The sequence below is a fragment of the Pteronotus mesoamericanus genome, unplaced genomic scaffold (genome assembly GCF_021234165.1).
Source record: "Pteronotus mesoamericanus isolate MK-2021 breed Mesoamerican mustached bat unplaced genomic scaffold, CSHL_Meso_final contig_74, whole genome shotgun sequence".
Taxonomy (NCBI): Eukaryota; Metazoa; Chordata; class Mammalia; order Chiroptera; family Mormoopidae; genus Pteronotus; species Pteronotus mesoamericanus.
In genome coordinates this window covers 41,374,547-41,396,071 of record NW_026555247.1, presented here as the reverse complement: position 1 = coordinate 41,396,071, position 21,525 = coordinate 41,374,547, and the positions used below count along the sequence as shown (strand labels likewise).

Sequence of the window (21,525 nt, the reverse complement as noted above, 5' to 3'; positions counted from 1 at the left end):
CTCTGGAACTGTATTATTGTCTCCAGGGACATGAGAGTATAGACAAAAACGACTTGCCTTTGCATTAGAAGAACGGTTTCCACCGATGCTTTTTAAGATTTTGTAACTCCTCCTTACCCTTCGCTGTCTCAAGGTACAGGCTTAAAGGAAACCGATGCCCCTTTGACTGGGTTCCAGGAGTGTTCGTTCTGCCTGGGCTTCTGCAGTAGCCCGTTTCGGAGCTGGCCTTGGGGAGCTGCGGCAAAGGACTTTCTTGTAGACAGCGCTTTGAACTCATTTACACTCTCAGTTTCTATGCTCCCCCTTTCGAAATTATCACGTCTCGAATTTTGACCATATGTGTGCCCAACCTTCCCTTGGAGAAGCTGAACTTTTCCCATATGTTGATTTTTCTCAGAAAGGAAAAAATATATGTGCCCCCCACCCGCTTAGGGAGCTAGCATTACTCAGCAAGTGGCAGTTCGAACTCCAAAGTGCAAAGGAAGCAGTTTGCCAAGCTAGCAGGATGCGGTGGATGTTTCAAAGTGTGTGTGCTTGTCTGTGTGGGGAAACGAACAGAATTTTCGAGGAACGGGTTGCAGCCATCGCTGGTAGGGAAGCCTCAGCACCTGCCTGTCCCCGTCTCTTGGTGAGTAGACACAGAGCTTGGGTGTCTCTGCTGCGGACCAGGTCCAGGGCTGTACACTCCTAGTCTCAGTCCTGAGCTTTGAGCAAATGTGCAACCCCACAGCCCTGGGCACGGCCTGCAGGAACCCAGGCTCCAAAGATGGAGGACACTGTGTGTGTGAGACTTCGGTGTCAGCCGCAGATGTCCTGGCCTCTAGGCTGTGGGGGGAATGAGGACATGAGCCAGCGATGGGGACTCCTGTCCCTTCTTTCTTTTCTCTTGGATTTCCTTTCCGCGGTTCCTGGCTCCCCCGTTCCCCGCTCCCTATTCCAGGACCGCTGGCCTAGCCTAACCTCCTCCAGCCTGCCACTCGGGCAGGTAACAAAGCCTGTGCCCTTGGGACAGGGACCTGGGCAAAAAGGGGGGGACAGGCTAGACACACTTGAGTGGATGGGTTTAGCAGCGGCCAAATGTCCATCCTATCTTCAAACTGCACTTGAGAAATGCAATATTTTCCTTAAGGTAATTTTTAACGTCGCCCCTGAAAGACTGAACTTTTCATTGAAAGCTTTACCCTTCTCCGAAAGCTGTATTTCAGGACGTAAAAATAATCGCCAAGCAATCCTCAAGACTTCAGCATTCCACTCTTATCCGACGGCGTTGGCCACTTCTCGGGGACCCGGGTCACCTATTGGCTCATCTCCCCAGGGGTCCCACCTCTTTGGTGCTGTTGCTTCTGTGCTGTTGGGGCATCTCCTCAACTCTCCTCCCGCCTGCCTCCCCCCAGCCCCCGAGCCGGCGGGAGAAGCGCAGGGGGATCGCACGACTCTGCGGGACGTTCTGCCAGTTTCCCCGCCCGCAAGTGCGTATGTGGGCAGCCCCGCGCGGTGCCCGAGACGCTCCTCCCCGCGGCGGTCCACGCATCGCGCCCCAGCGCGGCTGTCCAGCCTGTAGCTCCTTGCGCTGGCCCCAGTCCCGGTGGAGTTGGCTCTTCGAGAGCCCAGCCTCTGTCCCTTTGCCGTTTTGTCGCCCTCGTTCTCCTCTCCCTCCTCTCGACACACAGATCTTCCATCAAACGGACGAACACGCACACACACGCACACACACTCACGAACACGCCCCTCTCCACTGGGTGACTTTGCTGCACGTAGAGGACTTGCAGCTGCTTGGAATCAAGGAACCGAAATCTTGGTAGGAGTGTGGGAGGCTGCGCCTGGGGCTTGTGGATCCCTCCGGACTTGGGGTCACCTCTTTACCCCTCACTTCCAATGATTGGCAGGAGACGGGCGACCTCTCTCCACCGCGTTGCTGGGGGAAATGAAGGCTCCCAGCTCCGCAGCAGCAGGTGCCAGACGGAGGTGCGGGCCTGGCTTTCAGCGCCCTCCGGTCCCCTCTAGCGGCCCTTTCCTCTCTCCTGTGGCTTTTGAGGTGACCCCAGTCTTAGCAGCACAGTGTCTCTCCCCTTCCCACCTTAGTTCTTCCTTCCCCTGTCCTCTCACCGTCACCATCTCCATCCTGCGCCCCCAACCGGGCTGCAGAGTCGGGGGCGCAGGGTCTCCACCTGAGCGCCCTGAGGTCCGGGTTCGAGGGCCTGAGCGCGGGCCAGGGGCCGGCTGGCGGCGAGTCTGCGGGGCCCAGCCCGCAGCTGCGGGGGAGGCGGGACAGAGCAGGGTGCGGGGAGCCCGTCTGCGGGGCTTGGAGGGACGCTGCCCGCAAGCCCTGGCTCCCAGGCCCTCTGCGCAGCCCGGTCGCTGTTCCTTCTTGCTCATTTATTCGCACTTACGACCTGGAGCTTTTCCAGGGCTGTTTCCCCGGCAACTCCCCCCCTCCCCCCGGCTCCGAGTTTACTCCCTGAGCGAGCCTCTCCCGGTTGGGATGGGTAGGCGGCGTCTGCGTGTGCCTTGGGGGCGTGAAGTTCCACGGAGGGTGGAGGTGAATTGCGAGAGGCCCGAGTCTTTACTGGAGCAGTTTGGTGGGGGCGACCTCGGCATCCGACCGGGAGACGAACTGCGAAACTTTTCCAGCCATCGCGGCCCGCGGGCGCGCCCCTGCTTGGTTTCCCTGCCCGAGACCAGAGTTCACTGCAACGCCGCCCTCCCCGAGGAGACAGGGAACCCGCTTCCTCTGGACAGACGGAATGTAAGGGGTGGGAGAGAGGCCGACTGCAACTTCTAATCCTTCAAAAGTGAAAAATTAACCCCCACAGGGGAATTTCCCATGACGGCCCCTCCCCCTTTCACGTCCTTTATCCGGCGCTAGGATCCAGTCCAGACTCCCTTCTGGCCCCCTCGGCCCGGTCGCCCGGTGACAGATCCCAGCCTGGTCCTCACTCCTCCCCCTTCCTCCCCCCAGGATCCGAGCGGGTGCGTTGTCCTTGCAGCCGCGCCCCATTCCGCCATGCACCAGCCCCGGGGGCGCCGGCCGCGCGCAGCCGCTCCTTTCCACTCCGGCCCCGGGCTTCCCGGAGGGTCGCGCAGCCCTGGGCTATGACTCAGGCGCCCACTTGGTAACTCTGCCATCTTCCTGCGCCTTCCCCGCCCTCCCTTCCCCGCCTTCCACGCCACCCCCGCGCCCCATCGCCACCCTCCGCCCGCCTCCCAGACGCCCACCACCCTCTCCTCTGCGCGCACGATCGCAGAGGTGGCGCGGAGCCCGGCCAGCCGATGACAGACCCTTTCCTCCTGTCTCCAATGCCTCAGCGGAAGATCCCCAAGGGCTGGACCGAGGAGGGCTGCTGCTGGACATCCTCCGGGAGAGGCTGCCCCGACCTGCTGCTCCTGGTGGATGAGACCGGGGACTGAGCGCCCCCGCTGCCTCCGGCGCCGCGCCGCCGCCGCCGCCGCCGCCGCCACCGTCGCTGCCGTCGGTCCCAGGTCCCCGGTCCCCGGCTCTGGGCGCCCCGGGGCTCTCCGCCCGCGCCCACTGCCCGCGCCCTCCTGACAGCTGCGGCGGCAGCGATGATGCAAAGGAGGGGGGCGCTGCCGCCGGCGGCGCGGAGGGTGGCGAGTGGCGCCCGGGTGTGATGCCAGCATCATGGTGGGGATGCTGGCTTCCCAGCGGTGACGGCGAGAGCGAGCCGGGGCGGAGGGCGCGCGGAGTCGGATCTTCTGCGGTGTGGGCTCGGGTCTCGTCCCGCCCCTCTCTCGCTCCCCCTGCATTTTGCTCTGGGTCTGCACATTTCACATCTCTCGACTCCGTCCTCTCCCCTCCACCGGACGTCTTCCCGTCTCTAAATGGAATTAGTGGAGCTCGGAGCCTCTGGTGTAACGCACAGACATGATCTATGGACGCAGTGTGTTTCACAGTGAGTACCGCTCCCGCCACGCCGGCTCCTCCCCGGTGGCCGCTGCGCGCCCGCGACCCCGCAGTCCCGGCGAGTCTGGGGCAGGTGTAACTTTCTGTATTGCAGCAGAATAGCGCGGGGTGTGGGGGGTGGGGGGCGGCGCAGCCCGCCGTCCCTGGGTCTCAGCATCCGCCGGGGAAGCAACCTTTCTGTGCGCAGGATAATCCCGGGCGGAGGAGAGGGGAGCGAGGAGTTCCAGGATGCGCACGTGTGGCAGCAGCTGGGGAGTGGGCCGGAGGGAGGGCACAGGTGGAAAGGGGGGCCCACGGCGCCCACCGTGTGCGGGATGGTAGGGAACAGTCCTCCCTCGGAGGCTTCAGGAGCTCGGCGGGCCCACGGGTCCCCAGGACGTAGTTCAGGGTGCACCTGAACGCAGCGCTGGAGGAGAAGGTGGGGGGCCCCCTCAACTCTCGGGCACAACAGACCACTCTTGTGGCTTCAGGGAGTGTGTGGTATGCGTGCAGGGATGGGGGAGGAACTGGAGGGAAATGGCATCCAAAGTCATCAAGTAAAAGGCAATATAAGAAATGTGTGGTGGAAATTTCACATTACAGAGCAAGGATTAGAGAGTTAATCCCAAGCCACGTAGCTGAAAGACCGGCTCTGCTGATATGTTAACCATAGTAACCATAGTACGTGTTCCACAATGTGATTCCATCAAAACAGGGGGGGAAAAACCCAGAGTACACAAAATGCCAAACATACCTCCTGGTACGGATGATTGTACACCCGTGTGCTTGTGTGTGTAGAGAATCACAGCAAGTTAAAACAAGGTTTTGTTCTATTTAAACATACAGTCAGTAACAATAACTAATGTTTTGTTCTTAAAACATGACCAGGCTGGAGTACAAAGTCATATAATAGATGCAATTCTCAAACACTAAAATCAAGGCCCAAATACTTTTTTTTTCTTGGAATAATCTTTAAGTATACATGTATAAACTCCTGTAGTGAGCTTTGCTTAGGAAATCATTGTGAATTATATCCTCACTTTCCCAAATTCATTTTAAATAGAAACATGAGTATACATGTAATGGGGCCCTGAGATTTTAGATAATTGAGCAACAAAATAAAAATAAAGTAGAAGAGGAAAAGTCCAAAATGATAGAGCCTACACTGCTATAACATATTTCTAGTTTTAGGTTTTGTAAAGATGTTGAGTGGATCAAGGCTGTTAGAAGTCAAAGGAAACTTCAGCTAACAATGGTCTTTATTAAGTGGCAGCTCAGAGTCTTTGAGACTGAAAAACTGACTCAGTGAAATGCTTGTAGCAATGGCCTTTATCAAATGAATGACCTATTTCTGGAAAACACGGAGTATTAAATCAAAGTCCAGGTTAGAAGAGATGCATCTTGTAGCTTAGGAAATGCCGGGGGTGGGCTTGCGTGGCGGTGCAGCGCGGTTTTCTAAGGGGCGCTCCTGCAGTCCAGCGCGATGCCTCCAGGCCACAGCAGTGTGTGTTTCTGTGCGCCCCGCCCCCCGCCCCCAGAACGTGCCAAAGTTATCATTTTCTACAATACAACAGCAGTGGCAGCGCGTTAGGACCAGGCCTGGAGTCTGGTCGTTTCTCACTGTTTGCTTCTCCTTCGCCCTCTCGCCTGCGGCCCAGCTCTCTTCCTGTGGCGAGCCTAGCCGGCAAGGCCGGGCTCAGGGGGCAGCTCAGAGGCAGCGTGGGTCCCTAGGCCCTACGGTTCCGCGGCATCAGGAGGTTGTTAACGAGAGTGCCCCTGAGCGTTGAAGCCGGCATTTGCCAGAGGGGGTTGGGTCCCCTCCGTGTGTAGCTGGCATTACTTCCTGAAGGGGTGCCTAAGTTTCCCGGATTTGTCCATTTTGAATCAGTCTGTGCAAGTTCTGAGTCAACTTGGGACCATTGACAGTAATATATTAGTCTGCTATGATATTTTATAGTTAAATTATGTTACATTGTTATAGATACGGATTATCGCAGTGTCTATTAACACTGTCTCCTCAGTTTGTGCAAGTTCTGAGTCCACTTGGAGCCGTTAACAATAATAAAATTAATCTGCTTTGATATTTTATCATTAAGATGTTATAGATATTGATCACTTTGGTGTATATTAATACTGTCTCTTTCTAATTTTTCTTTTCTGATTCAGTTGTAGCAAGTTTAATCATCCTCCATTTGTCTGGGGCAACCAAGAAGGGAACAGGTATGTTTCTTTGGAAAACTGTGGGTGGGAGACCTCTAATTATTTACATTTCCCTATGTCCCCCTTATTCATAATATTCCAGAATATCTGAACTTTTTATAGTGTGCATAAATGATTGGTTTTGACTAAGACAACATTTAGAAATTAATTTACTAATGGATATTATAAGAATGTCCTCTCTATTTTTAGTTCTATCAAACATTGGATGATGGCTCTTTTAAAAATTTTTTACAGAAAAGCAAACCACCTCAGAAACACAGAAGTCGGCGCAGTGTGGAACTTGGACAAAACATGCAGAGGGAGGTGTCTTCACTTCTCCCAACTACCCCAGCAAGTACCCCCCTGACCGAGAGTGCATCTACATCATCGAAGGTGAGGGGCGGGGCCAGGCTCGCGCCCCGCGGGTGGGGGACGGTGTGCTGCCGGCATTACGGCGGCTGGTTTTGGAGACCATGCGTGTAAATAGCTCTCGGTGAATCAAATCACTGTAAAACCTGGAATTAAACTAGTTATTGAAATTAGTAGTAATGAATTAAAAACGAGTACATCGTCCTGGGAATTAAAAACACATCAACAACTTAGTTTACTCGGCAGTTGACTTAATTGACTTGGAATTCTAGATTAATGGGACGGGTGCAGAGTTGGCCTAACGTTACCTAACATGTCACTGTGTTGGGAACTAGAGTTTTACTAGTTTAACAATCACGAGAATAACCTGTACATTTGTTATTTTTCTCGTTAATAATATGAAGCACAAAAAAACATAAATGTCAGAAATAAATCTCTAATCACATTTTCTAAACATCAGTCTGAACAGCAGTTGCTTTAGTTTGAGCTAATAGGTGGCATTATCATAGCTTTACACCAAAGTCAGATTCCACATTAGGATGCCGCTTTCCATCATTTTTTCCCAGCTGGAAAGCTAAATAGTGCTGAAAAAGAGGTTTATTTCTCTTTGAACATTTTATGGCTATTGCTCTTGTAGACAGATTCCAATTAAGGAAGATTTTTAAAAATGTAGATGACCTTTTTACTTAGTGATAGGTTTCAATAGAAGTGTTAGTAGCTAATAACCCAGAACTTGCAAACTCATCCCCAACCTGACACAGACAGCAGACAGACAGACAGACAGGGCTGCCTTAATGAAAATATATGTATGCTCGGTATTTCCTTATAAATAGGGGCACATTTATTTGATTGATCTTTTAAAGAAAATTTCTTCATGTTTAGCTGATTTCAAGAATTTCTACTTAGAAATGATTCTTTTTCTTTTTGTAATTTTTGGGCCAGAGTCTTTCCTGTCTCCTTGTACTTGAAGTTGAACTTTTAGCAAAGATGCACCCTCTGCAAGGAGAAAGAGGAAGGCTTAGCTGAGAAAACTGAGTTGTGCACTGCTTCTCCTGCTTGTGAGTGATTGAAAAAGAGCTTGAAATATGGAAATTCTTGGTTAAAATTAGTTGTTCTTTTTCTTAAGTTAATTGTACATATCTATTATATAGATGTATGTTAGGGACTTTAAAGTATCATAGATTAAAACATTTAGTCATAGGAAGTTGTACCTATTTTACAGATAAGGAAACTGAGGCTTAAATTCACATAGTTTGTGGTTTGAAGCGACAGCCTTTTAAACTTCAAATTATTCAAAGATAAAATTAACTAGTTCTCTCATTTAAAGAATTAATTCAGAAGCAAGTTCTCGTATGTCAATGAGCTTTCATGTTTATTGTTATTTAGAATCGAAAAGCATTGCTCATGTTTAATTTTCATACCACGCACATATTTGCATTCACTCCCAGGGACAGGGAGGACAAAGCTTAAAGCTGGGAAGTAGAACTCAGGTTACTGTTAATCATACTTATCTAGCCTTTTTGAAATACTTCATGCTAGTCGTTTTTACTGTATGTTAGTTGAACAAATATTTATTGACATAACTATTAAGAAACAACCACCCTTCTAGAGAGTGCTGAGCAAAACAGGCATGATGCGTGCCTTGTGGGACTTACCGTGCGGTCTAGGGGCGATGCCCCTTTCAGGAAACAGTCTGAAGCCCCCACATTAGTACAGTGAGTGGAAGAGCGGGAAGGAAGAGAAGGCTCTAAGGAGGTAAAGATGCTCACAACTCATTTGTGAAGAAGACGTAGGAGATGGTCATTGTCTCTATAGAATAGCGTATGCATACGTTGAGATAGGGTGAATGGGGACCCGCGGGGAGCGTCACCCGGCTTCTGCAGAGGGCGAGGACAGGAAGCAGGGAGGGGCTGAAGAGAGAGGCTGTCTTTTAGAGTGGAACTTGGAATCCCCTCTGTTTTCCCAGGAGAGTTTGAGCTAAGACAATAGGTTGCTGCTGAATTGATTTATAGAAATAAAAGGGTGAGAGTTTGGTGAAGTGACTGAAGGAAAAGGATGTAAGTTGAAACTTACTGTGAAAGACCAAGTAAATACTGGGTTGGCCAAAAAGCTCATTGGGTTTTTTCCTTATGATGGCTCTAGTAGCACTTAGTGGTCTCTAACATCATTTGAAACTATTTTGGTAGATTGTATCATGACGGTTCTAATACCAGCGTGCATTTAGAAAAATTATCAAAATTGGTGAATTTTTTGTATAGCCATTTTAATATTGAAGATGGAAGAAAATAAACAACATTTTTGGCATATTATGCTTTATTATTTCAAGAAAGGTAAAAATGCAACTGAAACACACACACACACACACACACAATGGTGCAGTGTATGGAGAAGGTGCTATGACTGCTCTCAAATGTGTCAAAAGTGGTTTGTGAAGTTTCGTGCTAGAGATTTGTTGCTGGATGATGCTACAGTCGGGTAGACCGGCTGACATTGATAGGGATCAAATTGAGATATTAATTGAGAACAATCAGTGTTATACCATGTGGGAGAGAGCTGACATATCCAAAGTAATAAACTTATTGGTTAAAATGAAAGATGTGTCTTTTATTTTACGGAAAAAAACTAAACGGACTTTTTGGCCAACCCAGTATGACTTATAGTAAAAACTTGGGCCGCAGAAGAAACAACGGTGATGGGTCAGAGGAAGAAACGAGCAGTGTTTAGGGAGGGGGACCGTGAGTGGCTGGGTGTGGGAATGAGAGACCGGGGGGCCCCGGGACTGTTCTCAAGTGTTTGGCTTGGTGACTTGTTAGACAGAACTGTTGTGCCAGACGAGGAACATAGGTGGAGGGTTAAAAGGAAAAACAATGTGTTCAGTTTTGGTGTTTATGGAGACATCTTGTGAAGGGATTGGATAGATGGCTCTTTAACCCAGTGGGGTTCTGGGCTGAAAATATATATTTATAAGTTGTAAATATAGAGATGGTTGTTGGGGATATTAGCATGAATAAAATTATCCAGAGAGAGTATTTGGAGCACCATTTTCCAAGTCTTTCAAAAACTAGAGACATGCAGGCCCACCATCCCCGAGACTTTTGACTTGGCTGGTCTTAGAGCCACAGACTTCGTTGGTGCCAATAGCTCCCCGTCGGGATGATGGTGCCCAGGGCACCGGTCTCTGGAGGGAGGAAAGAAGATGTGGAATTTCTGGAAAACAATGCGTAAGGGAGGGGCAGAGTAGAGAGAAGGAAAAGCCAGAGAGGTGGACTGGAGAGTCAGCCGGAAGGTCGCAAGCAGCCGGAGTGGACAGTTTCAAGAAGCAGGGAAGCGCCAAAGAAGCACTTGCTACAGCTCAGAATAACCATTTTCCAGGTGTGCATTCTCGTTGGGTTGTGGGGGTGCAGCTCGCTCTCCAGCCGAAGGTGGAGCACTTGGGGCTATCGATGGACCCACTATGGAAAAGCAGTCGCTGTTTTCTTTGTCTTCTCTTCTTTTAATGGATCAAACTGTCATATTTAATTCTGTAAAGGATTGCCTGTTCTGTAGAGAAAGGTGGATTGAAAGGACAAGACAGCCCTGGCTCGTGTGGCTCAGTGGACTGAGAGCCGGCCTGCTGACTGAGAGGTCGTGGGTTCCGTTCCCAGTCAGGGCACATGCCTGGGTAGTAAGCCGGGTCCCCAGTAGGGGGTGCACAAGAGGCAACCACACATGGATGTTTCGCTCCCTCTTACTCCTTCTCCTCCCCTCTCTCTAAAAATAAATACATAAAATCTTTTTAAAAAAAAAATACGTGACAAAGAAGGATAAAGATTTGGTCAGGTTTCTTCAGGTAAGAAGATAAGTTGCCTTTGGTAGAGGTGGAGTTTCAATCGTGAAAGAAAGGGCCCCCTTTTATGGACCTGGATGTCCTGAAACTCCCTCCAGGAGGAAGCCGTAGCCATATAAATGTGCCATATCTAGGTGAAACCGCCCATAGTTCTCAAATTGTCTAAAGGTTCTCCAGGAGGTCCAGACCTCTTGTAAAGGAAGCTGTTTTAGATCAAAGATGGCACATAGAAAGCGTTCCAGTGTGAGGCATCTGTGATGAGGCGCATTCGAAGGGGACGAGGACGGAAGTTTCGGGAACTGGATCTAGGGGGCGCATGCACCGTCATCGCTTTTCCATCTGCAACTCCATGACACCCTTACTTGCTACTTTCTGAAGCTCGGTTAGTGAAGTTACAGAGGGATGTGTGTGCAATTAACCTCAGCGTCCTGGACCGACGGAAAATGAACTGTCCGCATGCAATGTGGGCTACCCAGAGCCATAATGACGACGCGTGTCCTGAAGGAACAACAACAGACGGGTGTGTCCGGGTTGGACAGAGCTTAAGCGACCTCGAGAATGAAGGCAAATACATGAATTCGTGTGTTAGGTGGCCATGTATTTCCTAATAGGGAAATAGACGGATGTGTGTTGATGGATAGAGTTTTAGCTAAATTAGCTTTACCTTTCCCTAAACATACTCTCTTGTAAAAAATATCCAATATTTTGACAGGTTGCTTCCTCATAAAACTTATGGTGGCTTATCAAAGAGGAGATAAAATCAGGCACATTCTATAGGATAATAATACATGCAAATAGTCCTTTGACGCTAATACCTAAATAGATCCAGTTTCTTAAGCGTTTGTCTTTTTGCTATTAGACTCTAGGGTGGGGTGGGGGGAAACAGGATTTTCCAGATTATTTCTTAGGATATTTACTAATTTGCAGATTAAAAAAAAAAACATTGATACTTCCTCCAATACGAAGTTACGATCTTGACCTTCGTGAGACATGTTAGTGGTAGATAGAACCCTTCCGGATTTAACTTGTAAGGGTAACAAATGTCTCTTTTCAATGTCCAAAGAGTCAGAAACACTTTCAGAGATTAAAAATCATCCATAAAATAGTCTTTTAACATGCATTGACCTTTAACCCATCGAGCCTCAGTTTTATCTTTGGAAAGTATCAGGATTACATTCTTATTTTGTAAGTCTCTAATTTGCAAGTCATCGTCTACCTCAATTCTACGTAAATTTTTGACATCCATGCATGCAAAGCTTTAGTTTTAAAGCCATCAAGGGTGATATTCCATACAGAGTTAAGGAGCCGTGTGGTGTGAACAGTGGCCGAGCAGAATGAGTACTGACCGCACGGGGCGGGGGGGCAGGCCAGGCTGTGCCAGGACTTCCCTTTCCAGTGTCTGAGGGGGCCGGTCCCTGAGAGAGCCAGGCGGCTGAGAAGCTCTCAGAGGACTCAAGTCAACAGCTGTTTTCACACTAAGAAAAATGTGTGTGGTGATTTCAACAACTGTTCTGTCTATTCTGGGGTATCCTGGCTGAGTATCTGTCCCGAATGCTTGAATTTTGAACTGTGTAGATGTCACAAGGGAAGAATAAAAGGGCACTAGCAAATAGACCCACGCAGAGCTTTCTAGAGCTGCCCTGGAAGGCTCGTCTGGGATGCCTCAGAGAGCTGTAAAGACATTTATGAAGATGACAAGCTCATGCACAATTCACCCAACAAAGACTGTGTTGACAGACCCTCACTAACAAGCGCTGTGCTGAGTGCTGGGGAAAGAGGGGTAGGTACGGCCGCGTCTTTAGTGAGTAGACCTAGAGGGGTCTCTCTTCAGCGCGATTTGCCTGTACAAACAGGAGTTAACAAAATTGCAGGGACTTAGATGCTCAGGGAAGTGGGAAAGCACATGAAAGCCTGAGAGAACATGTTAACCCAGGAGAGGTACTTTCTCTGCAGCGACTTGAGCTTGGGCTGCAGGCAGGGGGCGGGGGGCCCCGAAATGTGGGCCGGAGGCTGCCCTTAAGGACTCGATATGTCAAGGGCTTGGATCCGTTTCCTGGAACCGTTAAGGGGGATGCTCAGGACGTTTACCTCTGAGAGTGACGTGATAAGACTTGTGTTCAAAGAAAAATTGCTCTTAATTGCCTTGTCTGGTGCCCTTTGATCTTATCAGTGCATCTGATTGGGATTAGTATTCAAATAGTTGCACAGCTTCTGCTGCACCATTCCATTCTCAACTGGTATCCGACCTTAAAAACCTGGGTAGTCCAGGAATTGTGCAAAACACAACAGAAAGATGCCTCCCTACTTTCTAAACCTGAGTAAGCAGGCTTTCATGGAAATACTGTGATTTTTTTAGTCCTCGGTTAGACATTGAAATGGTCACTGTACATCAGAAGAGCATCTTGTGCAATGTCTGAGGACCATCCCTTAGACACCTTCATGAAGTATTAACCCTCAGAAAGCTAAGTACAGCGTGCTGGCTTTGTGTATCCACATACCTCATGCTCAATGTTTGATAGATGAGCAGGCAAAATTCACAGTAGAATCAGAAAAATTAAATTAAAGATTTCAGAAGGGCCTCCTAGACACAATTTTTCTATTTTTCAGCGGCCCCGAGACAGTGCATTGAACTTCACTTTGATGAAAAGTATTCTATTGAACCGTCTTGGGAGTGTAAATTTGATCATATTGAAGTTCGAGATGGACCTTTTGGGTTTTCTCCAATAATTGGACGTTTTTGTGGACAACAGAATCCACCTACAATAAAATCCAGTGGAAGATTTCTATGGATTAAATTTTTTGCCGACGGAGAGCTGGAATCTATGGGATTTTCAGCTCGATACAATTTCACACCTGGTAAGTAAGATCTTGTTTTTTCCTTTTATCTTGTTCTTTCTTGGTTTAATATCTTCCTAGCTTAAGAACTTTTGTAAGACAATTACATAATTTTTCAAAGAATTTTCCAGCTCTATCTAAAAGCAAACCTGTCATGCTCTCTTTCTTTCATTTCACAAATTCTGAAAGGGAAATACATTTCTGTTAAGGCTACAGGAGAGATTGAGCGCAGCGACTCGGGGTCCAGCTAGCCAAGGGAAAGACAGTTAATTACGTGGACGTCCATTACGCTGAAATGTGTCATTTTGGAAACAGTCTGCAATAAAGAAACTAATTACACATTAAATCCCAATAAACTGGAAAAGGCAATTGTAGCATTGTAAAATGTATCCATCAAAATGATCTTTGGGGCCTTTGAATGAAAAATTCGTTTGTTCTGAAAATCATAATTTTGAAAGCAAATGGATCTTAGTATAAGGCAGTCTAATCTCTTCATAGAAATGCAAATCGCTGAGAGTTGGGATGAAAGGAAAACTGAGACCAGAGCAGTCAAACACTCATTGGCGAGGCCTTGCAGTCATTATCTGTAATTATATAATTGCGCCTTCTCTGTCAGTTCTCCTTTTAACCTGCTGATATTGAAGAGGGTTTGTGATGTTGACTGACTCACTTTATGATGAGTTATCATTTAACAAAAGAAAAATTGGTTATCGCAGTTTTAAACTGCAAGACTGTCAGGCTAAAGCAATTTGAGATGTAAGGAAGAGCAGACCTTTTTTTTAATGGAAAAATACATCAAATTACATAAAGCACATTATTTATATACAGTCGCATATTTTTTCAGTTTGTACATATTGTTTTACTTAGGTTAGAACAGGCAATAGATGAAATTAGAATGTATGTAAAATTTGTTGAAGTTTCTATTCTATGTTACATAGGTAACATCAGAGAAGGGATAGGACTCTCAGTTCAAGCACTAAAATTGTATAAATAGTATAAAATTAATGATGACGTTCACTGTGATAGTATGCTTTATGTTGAATAAGTCAGATGTTAACTGTGCCATGTATATTCACCTGAAACATTAGGAATATTTTCATAATATCACCAGGAGATTGTGGCTTTAATCATGCTTTGCTAATATTGCGTAGTTGACAGAAATCATGGGTATTTTACCTATGGTGCTCAAACTCATTTGATGCTTTCCAAAAAGGTGCAGAGACTCAGGTGGCTTTATTAGTGCCAGAGCTATAAGCAGAAATATGTCTATTTTCTTAACCGATAACTTTGCGTAGAACCAGGGCCTAAAGATAGCAGCGTATGGTGTGGTCTGGGCTTTCAGAAGTTATATTTTCATCCTGGAGTCGGTGGAGATGGGAACAATGTCTAGGATTTAAAATCGTGGTCTCATTACAGAAGGGAGAGCCAACCAGCCCAGTTGATCAGCATAGGCAGGGCGGCCCCGTTTCCTGGCTCCCCTGAGGCCACCGAAGAGGCAGGGCCCACGCCCCTGGCTGGGAACGGCCACATGGGCTCTGGCTGGACCCTTGCTCTCCCGCCCTCCTCCCTTCAGAAGCACCTCGCTTCATCTGGAGGAGGTTTTCCTTCCCAGGCACAACTGAACCGGGAGGAAACAGGAGGAGATGACCCCGTGAGACTAAGGATGAGCGGGACATTGACATAGAGGGGCGCGGCCTCTGGGCACAGGACGGAGAGAGGGACCGGCAGGAGGAGGCTTGTAAACCTCCACGGCAGGAAGCGGATGCTCTGGGGCCCCAGGCCGCTGCCTGAGAGCCCAGCCCTCTGCCCCGAGTTCCAGCAAACGGCAGGGCTGACGAAGCCAAGTAGACGATGAATCAGGAAGGGGCAGGGGTGGGTGGTGCCTGGGAGAGAGCATTTAGGGGACAGGGAGTCAGGCAGGGCCAGTTCAACGTGGCTTACTTTTCCCGTGGTCGTAGGCTTCAGGCAGGGACTTGGAGAAACTCACCAGGCAAGACACCCGCAAGCTAACTTCCTGGAGTAACTTACCGGGCGGGCGTTGCTGGAGTCACCAGGCCGCCGAGGGGCCCGGCCTGGCTGGGAGGCTTGGACCCGGATGCGGCTGCCCGTCCCGGCTTTCTTGTTTCTTGCTCAGTATAAATGTTGCACATTCTCCTTAACATTCTATGCCCCGATATTTTATGTGTAAAATTTTTATTTGTAAAATTGGGATAATACTGACCACCTCATGAAGGTGCATTGGTTGTCAACCAACGCATATTGATGGATTTATTCACTTCCTGTAAGATCTTAATTATGGGGAGCTATTAGTTTCATTCCTTTGGCCGCCTGTTCTTTAAAAGCAAAGGAGGCTGGGCGCACAGACTAGTAAGGGGCAAGTGTCCAACTTCTTCAGTTGCCCTGACAGGCCAAACCAGGATGTCCACGGTATCGCTTTTCCTCGCTAGGTTTGTCTAAGTGAGTCTAGGCCTCTGCGTGGGGGCTACAGTCATTCCTGATGGCAGTCATAAAGCGTGTCAGAGCAGACCCCGCCGCGGGAAGGCCAGGGGGTCTTTATTATCTTTGTGAATTTACCACAGTCTGCAACCTGGATCTTCATCTTCCAGCCTCAGAAAATGCACCTGCCCATAGGAGTGATTCACATTGACCAAGCTAGGAAGACGGACTGTACACACACCCAGGCATGCACATACTTATACATGCGTGTACATGCTTATACATATACATATCTGCACATACAGAGACGTGCACACATTTCAATAAGAATTCTTAGAATCACGTAGCTCAGTTTTTCTTATGAACAAATGCACATGGGTGTGCGGATTGTAGTCAGAAGGCTGCTGGCGTGTGGAATGCAATTACGGAAGCTCAGGTGACGCGCTGAGGAGGCAGCGCCCAGCCACAGTGCCGGGTTCGCCCCCAGGGACGTGGGCCACTTTGCCCAGTGCTGCTCTGGGCCTCACACTGCATGGTCAGACCCCCTGCCCAGGTTTCCGCTTCTTCCTTCCCTGACTAGGACGCTGATTTGTGCCACCTCTTATCGTAAAACATGTTTCTGATTCTTAATATCTTAATGAAGTCGGAGAATGTCTCTTTGACTTTCTTTCCTACTCAACTTAAAAAGAAATTCCTGTCCCTCCCTGGCTCCGGGGTTGGGAGCAGCTCTGCTTGCCAGCTGCTGGCCAGTGGGGTCCAGCGCCAGCTGGACCTGGAGGGAGGGGGCGAAGCCAGAAACGGTGTCGCGGAGACACGGGGCTTTTCCTGCGTCTCCTGACTCATTCTGACGATGCCTCGCTGAGCTCAGGAATTGGGGTGATTTTTGGAGACTGTGTTATTACCCAGACCCACAGGGCAGCGATGAGTCACTGAGATGACAGAAGCAGAGGGAGGCTGAGCAAGAGGCAGGAGCCAGCTGGTCAACCCTGGGGTCTGAAGCGCTGAAGGACCGGGCGGGGCGCGGGGCGGGGGGGGGCCCAGAGCCCTGGGGGGGGGACCTCTCTTCTTCCCTGGGAACAGAACCGTGTTGTGATGTCTACGCAACACTACACGCTCCCTCTCCTGAGAAGAGCCGTGAGTTCAGGGTCACTGACAATGTGACAAGTACACAATGGGAAATTTGATAGCTCACAGATAATTCAATAAGAAAATGTCTAAAAGGGCTCACAGTAGTAGAATGATATTGTTTTTTTCATCTGAGGACATTTTTTTTTTCTTAAAAAAGATTTAAACCAAATTTATTATATAAGAAAGGAATGATGAGGAAATATTTGTGATGAAAGTCTTTTAACGGTACTAGAGTAACAGTCGTCAAATTGATAACAGTGATTACCTTAGGCAGGATTGATGAGGGAATGAGGATTTGAAGGGACCAAGATGGAGGAATACTGAACATTTATCAGCATCATCAGCAGTGCCTTAATTTCTGAAAAACGATACCATGTTTTTGGTATTGTATAAGTAACATTACTTAGGCTGAAATATCTATAAAGAAACAATACTAGAATAGACGATTTTTAAAGGAATTTTTAGAACAGAGAATACCATTTCCCCATATTCCACAATTTTTTTTAATACTCAGAGAACAACTTTTGAGTAGAAAATCAGTTTCCCCTCTAGCCAACTGCCACCATACCTCAATTTTCTTTGCCAGTTGAAAATATAAACTATAGAGAAAACATATCACAGTATCTGCGCCTCCCCAGCCAAGTGGCACAACCAGGGACTTTGTACAATATTAAGAAAGAAAAACATCCAGGTCGCTGCCCACTATCGGGGAGAGTGACCCTTTCAGTTTCTTTAGGGACGAATATCATTTGTTCGCGTTGTTTTCTACTCCTTAATGGAGAGATTTTCTGCTATGTAGAGATACAGCATGGGATGTTTATGGAATCTGTCTCTTTGGATTATATGTTTCCTGAACTAGTTTTATGACACAGTTATACACACCCTATTGGAGAAATTTAATGTAAAGTACCAAGTAGGTGAGGCTGAGTTAGCTATGGCACCAAAGTGAATGAAGCTGTTAAATAAGTTGAATTTCTGATGCTACTTTGTACTTAAATAGCACCTTTCATCTGAGGAGCTCAAAGTGGGTTAGGAAGATTCCTCCCAGTTCCTAGCCTCTGCACCTCGGTTCTGATCGACTTCAAAGCAATGGAAATACACTGCAGCACAGTGATTTAAATGGAGTGTTTTAAAAGGTTTCTATGCATATTAAATCAAATATATTATTTAGTAAAATATTGTCATGGATTCGAGGCAATTTTAATTATTCAGTGCAATACTTTGCCTTTTTTTAAATATCTAAAATGTAAATGCATGTGTGAGTGTTTGCTGCGCTGAAAGTGCCTACATATTCTTGTCAGGAGAATTAGAGTTTTAATATATGCTCTGGTAAAAAACAAAACAAAACAAAACAAAAAAAAACAGGCATACATCTGTATCTTTTTCAACAACTAAAGTTTCATTTGGACTTGGCACTGAAAGATGAAAGAATAAAAGGTTTGAGAGGCCAAGGTTAGAAGAAGGCCCTTATTTGGTCACTTTGTTTTTCACATAGAAATACAATATAGAATACATTTGGGTCAGGGTTGTGTTGTCTTCCTACCATACTTATACCGTAGACCCCAAATAATTTCATTTCGGCCCCAGCAAAGGATGACAAAAGGAACATATATAGTGTAAAGTCATAAGTCTCCTTGAGGCAAAGTTTTCAAGAAATGAAGTCAAAAATTTCAGAGTCATAGAGGGCCAAAGTTATCAACATCCAGTAGGTTCCACGTGGGGACAATGTCATGCAGCCAGCCCGTGAGTCGGCTGAGCGGATGTATCCAATACAGGACACAGGCAGAGGGATGAGGGAGAGAGAGCGAGAGAGCGAGAGAGCGAGAGCGAGAGCGTGCTTTGGTCTAGGTGGGTGTTCAGGAGCGCGGTTGAGAGTGGGAGAGAAAATTTCCCGGATTAGCTTCCATCTGTGCAGAGAATATTGAAAGCAGTAGCAAAGGAGAAGGGCAATTTTTAAGAGGTTTCCTGCACAGAAAGTGTGCCTTCCTCATCTTGCTGTGTCCTGCAAAGGTGGGAAAAAGTGTTTGGCGTGTTTCTATTTATTTAGTGATTCATGGCCGAACTGTATGTTTCTTTTTTTTAAAATTTTTTATCATTGTTCAGTGACAATTGTCCCGCCTTTTTCCCCATTGCTCACCCCACCCCAACCCCCCACAGCCAACGCCCCCGCCGTGGTCCGCGCCCGAGTCCTCTATTTGGGCTCATTTGTTTTCCCTTCCCCTTCTTTCCCTGTTGTCCCCTTCCCCCCGTCTTTGGTCACCGTCAGTTTGTTCTTTATTTCCAAGTCTCTGGTTCTATTTTGCTCATGTGTTTGTTTTGTTGATTAGTCCGTGTGTACCTGGGGCCAGATCACGTAGAGTCTCAGGTGTATTTCCACTATAGACGTGTATTTTCTGTAGAGCCAAGAGAGATCTTGAAGTTCATCTCCTTAAACATTTTCCTGAGGAAGACGAAGAAAGCAAGAGTTAGAGACGTGTAGGCAGGTGCGTGAACTCCATGCAAAAGTGAAGCTCCTGCTTGCACGTCGGCGGTTATGTAACCCCAGTGCTGACACGCCTTCCATAAAGGGTAGAGATCACAGCTTTAATTACACCACATATTGCAAGTACTGTTAGTACAGTTATATTAGGAAATTTAATTAAGGGATAATGCTAGCTCACTCACGTTTCATCATTAACTGGTGTACGCATTTAAAAAGTCACCTCTTCCATGTTGCCTGAAATGTCTCTCCATTCACAGCGTCCGGTCCCCGCTCCCTCTACCTCTAATACACAATGCTGCCTTTGCAACCCACCTGAGCCTTCCTGAAGCGCAGGGCTCACTTCCTGTGCTTCTCTAGCATCTGCTCTTGCTCACACGGTCAGCTGTGGGTCCTGGTCTCATGACTGGAAACCTGTGGCTCACATGGCTAAATACTCAAGGTGAACCTCTCCTTCCTTTCTCTTAGTCCTGCCACAATTTTTCCTCCTTCATTACACGTGTCTCTGGCTTCTTCTTCTTGTGATGCCAGGGGCTTCCATTGCCTCAGCAGCCCTCCCTCCGGGGCTGCTGTTCAACGGTACAGCATGAGGGGTGCTCCGGCGACGGGGAGAGAAGGGCTGACCCCGCTCCGTCTGGAAAGCCGGGAGTGGACCACATCCATGCCTACGCCTGGGACTGGGCGCTGTTGGAGAGTGTGCGTGAAGGTGGCTTAAGGAGTCGCCGAGGCCATGCCACAAATATCCCGCCGCCTCCGCACCCCATCACACAGTAGTCCCGACATCGAAGGACCAGAACCCACGCTTTGCTTACATGCTCCTAAGGACAAATTGCATCATTTGAGCAAGGAGAATATCCAAGAAACAAAAACAGAAAAGTAATGCATATGCTCTATCTCCATTTTGCACTCGCTTATTTTTTTCTGGGTTTTGGTAGTTAGTAGGCTTCTTAGTAAATCTTCTTTTAGAAAACTTTAACATTAACTTTATTGTATATTCAAGAAGCATGCTTTTCAAATTATAATCATTCTATATATTTTGCCTAATAAAATATTCTAGCCTTTTCATTTTTAAAAAACATTTTCTTTCATAACAATTTACAGATAATTTGAGGCTTATTATTATTTTATTTATATGCAAAATAAATCAAGGGATTATCAGGAAAACTACTCACACTGTTATTTTCTTGACTGAAAACATTTTTGTATTTTAGAATTTGCATTCTGTTATAGCTATGTAAATGTAGCTCATGTAAGTACTCTTAAAGTGAATGCATAGAATAACTTAATTTCCATGAGAGTGTATTTGATGCTTACACTTATTCAACAAATATTTATTGATCTACTATGCTAATGCTATAGAAATACAGGATGTACAAGACCTGTCTTCCCCACAATGACTTCATAAAGTATAAGAAAGGAGAAACCAGATGTAGAAGACACCAAAACTAAATGTCTATGACCTAAGTCCTGGAATTTGAATACATTAGGTTACATGGCAATGGGAAATGAAGATAGTAGGTTGGAATAAGTATGCCCATCAGCTGACTTTAACACAGGAAGGTTCATTTGGGTTATCTGGGAGGGCCCAATGTAACCACAAAAGCCCTCCAGTGTGTCAAAGAGAGGCAGAAAGTCAGAGTATGTGAGGTAAGAAAGCCTCCATTGGCTGTTTCTACCTTTGAAGGCAGAGGAAGGACCCGCAAGCCAAGGAAGGTGAGAACCCTCTACACAATGGCAAAGGCAAGGAACAGATTCCCTTCTAGAGCTGCCAGAAAGGAACACATAGATTTTGACCCAGTGAGATCCATTTTAGACGACAGACATCCAGACCTATAAGATAAAAATTTTGCATTGTTTAAAGCTGCTAAGTTTGTAGTAGTTTGTTACAGCAGCACTAGCAGGCACATACAGATTTGGGTGCCTGAAAGTAGAATTTTCCAGCTGTATTTCAAAATTCTTGGGAACTGGTAGATTGATTTTTTTCAACTTTCTCCTTTTTTGAACAGAAATGTGTATAGACATCATCTCATGCCCGCCATTATTGTGTTTTTGGAGCAGCTAAGCTAGAGAGAATGTAGGCTTCAGATTGGTGTATACCTACTGCCTCCTCCGTATCTGGCTTAGATGTGGTGGGCGTGGAGGTGGGGGACCTTTGGACTTTGAGTTGAGGCTACAATGGGTTGAGACTTTGGGCACTTGGAGTGAATGTACTTTGCGCGTGGGAGGGACTTCGTCTCCGTGGGCCCCAGGTTGAACTGTGGTGGAAAAGACCATGGCCCATGCAGACGTCTCCATCTGAAGGTACGGAGCCTGGGACTACGTTCGGTTACACGGCAAAGGGAACTGAAGGCT

General features: G+C 47.2%; 1 protein-coding gene across 2 annotated transcripts in view; it reads left to right on the top strand.

The window, feature by feature from the left end:
- The first annotated feature begins 3,883 nt into the window (after positions 1–3,883).
- NETO1 (neuropilin and tolloid like 1) overlaps positions 3,884–21,525 on the top strand; it is a 69,968-nt gene continuing 52,326 nt past the window's right edge. For both annotated transcript variants that reach the window (XM_054583895.1, XM_054583894.1), the window contains exons 1-4: positions 3,884–3,911; positions 6,068–6,121; positions 6,356–6,493; positions 12,903–13,151. In XM_054583895.1, coding sequence (XP_054439870.1) covers positions 3,884–3,911; positions 6,068–6,121; positions 6,356–6,493; positions 12,903–13,151 — 469 coding nt within the window. The remainder of the gene's footprint in view (positions 3,912–6,067; positions 6,122–6,355; positions 6,494–12,902; positions 13,152–21,525) is intronic.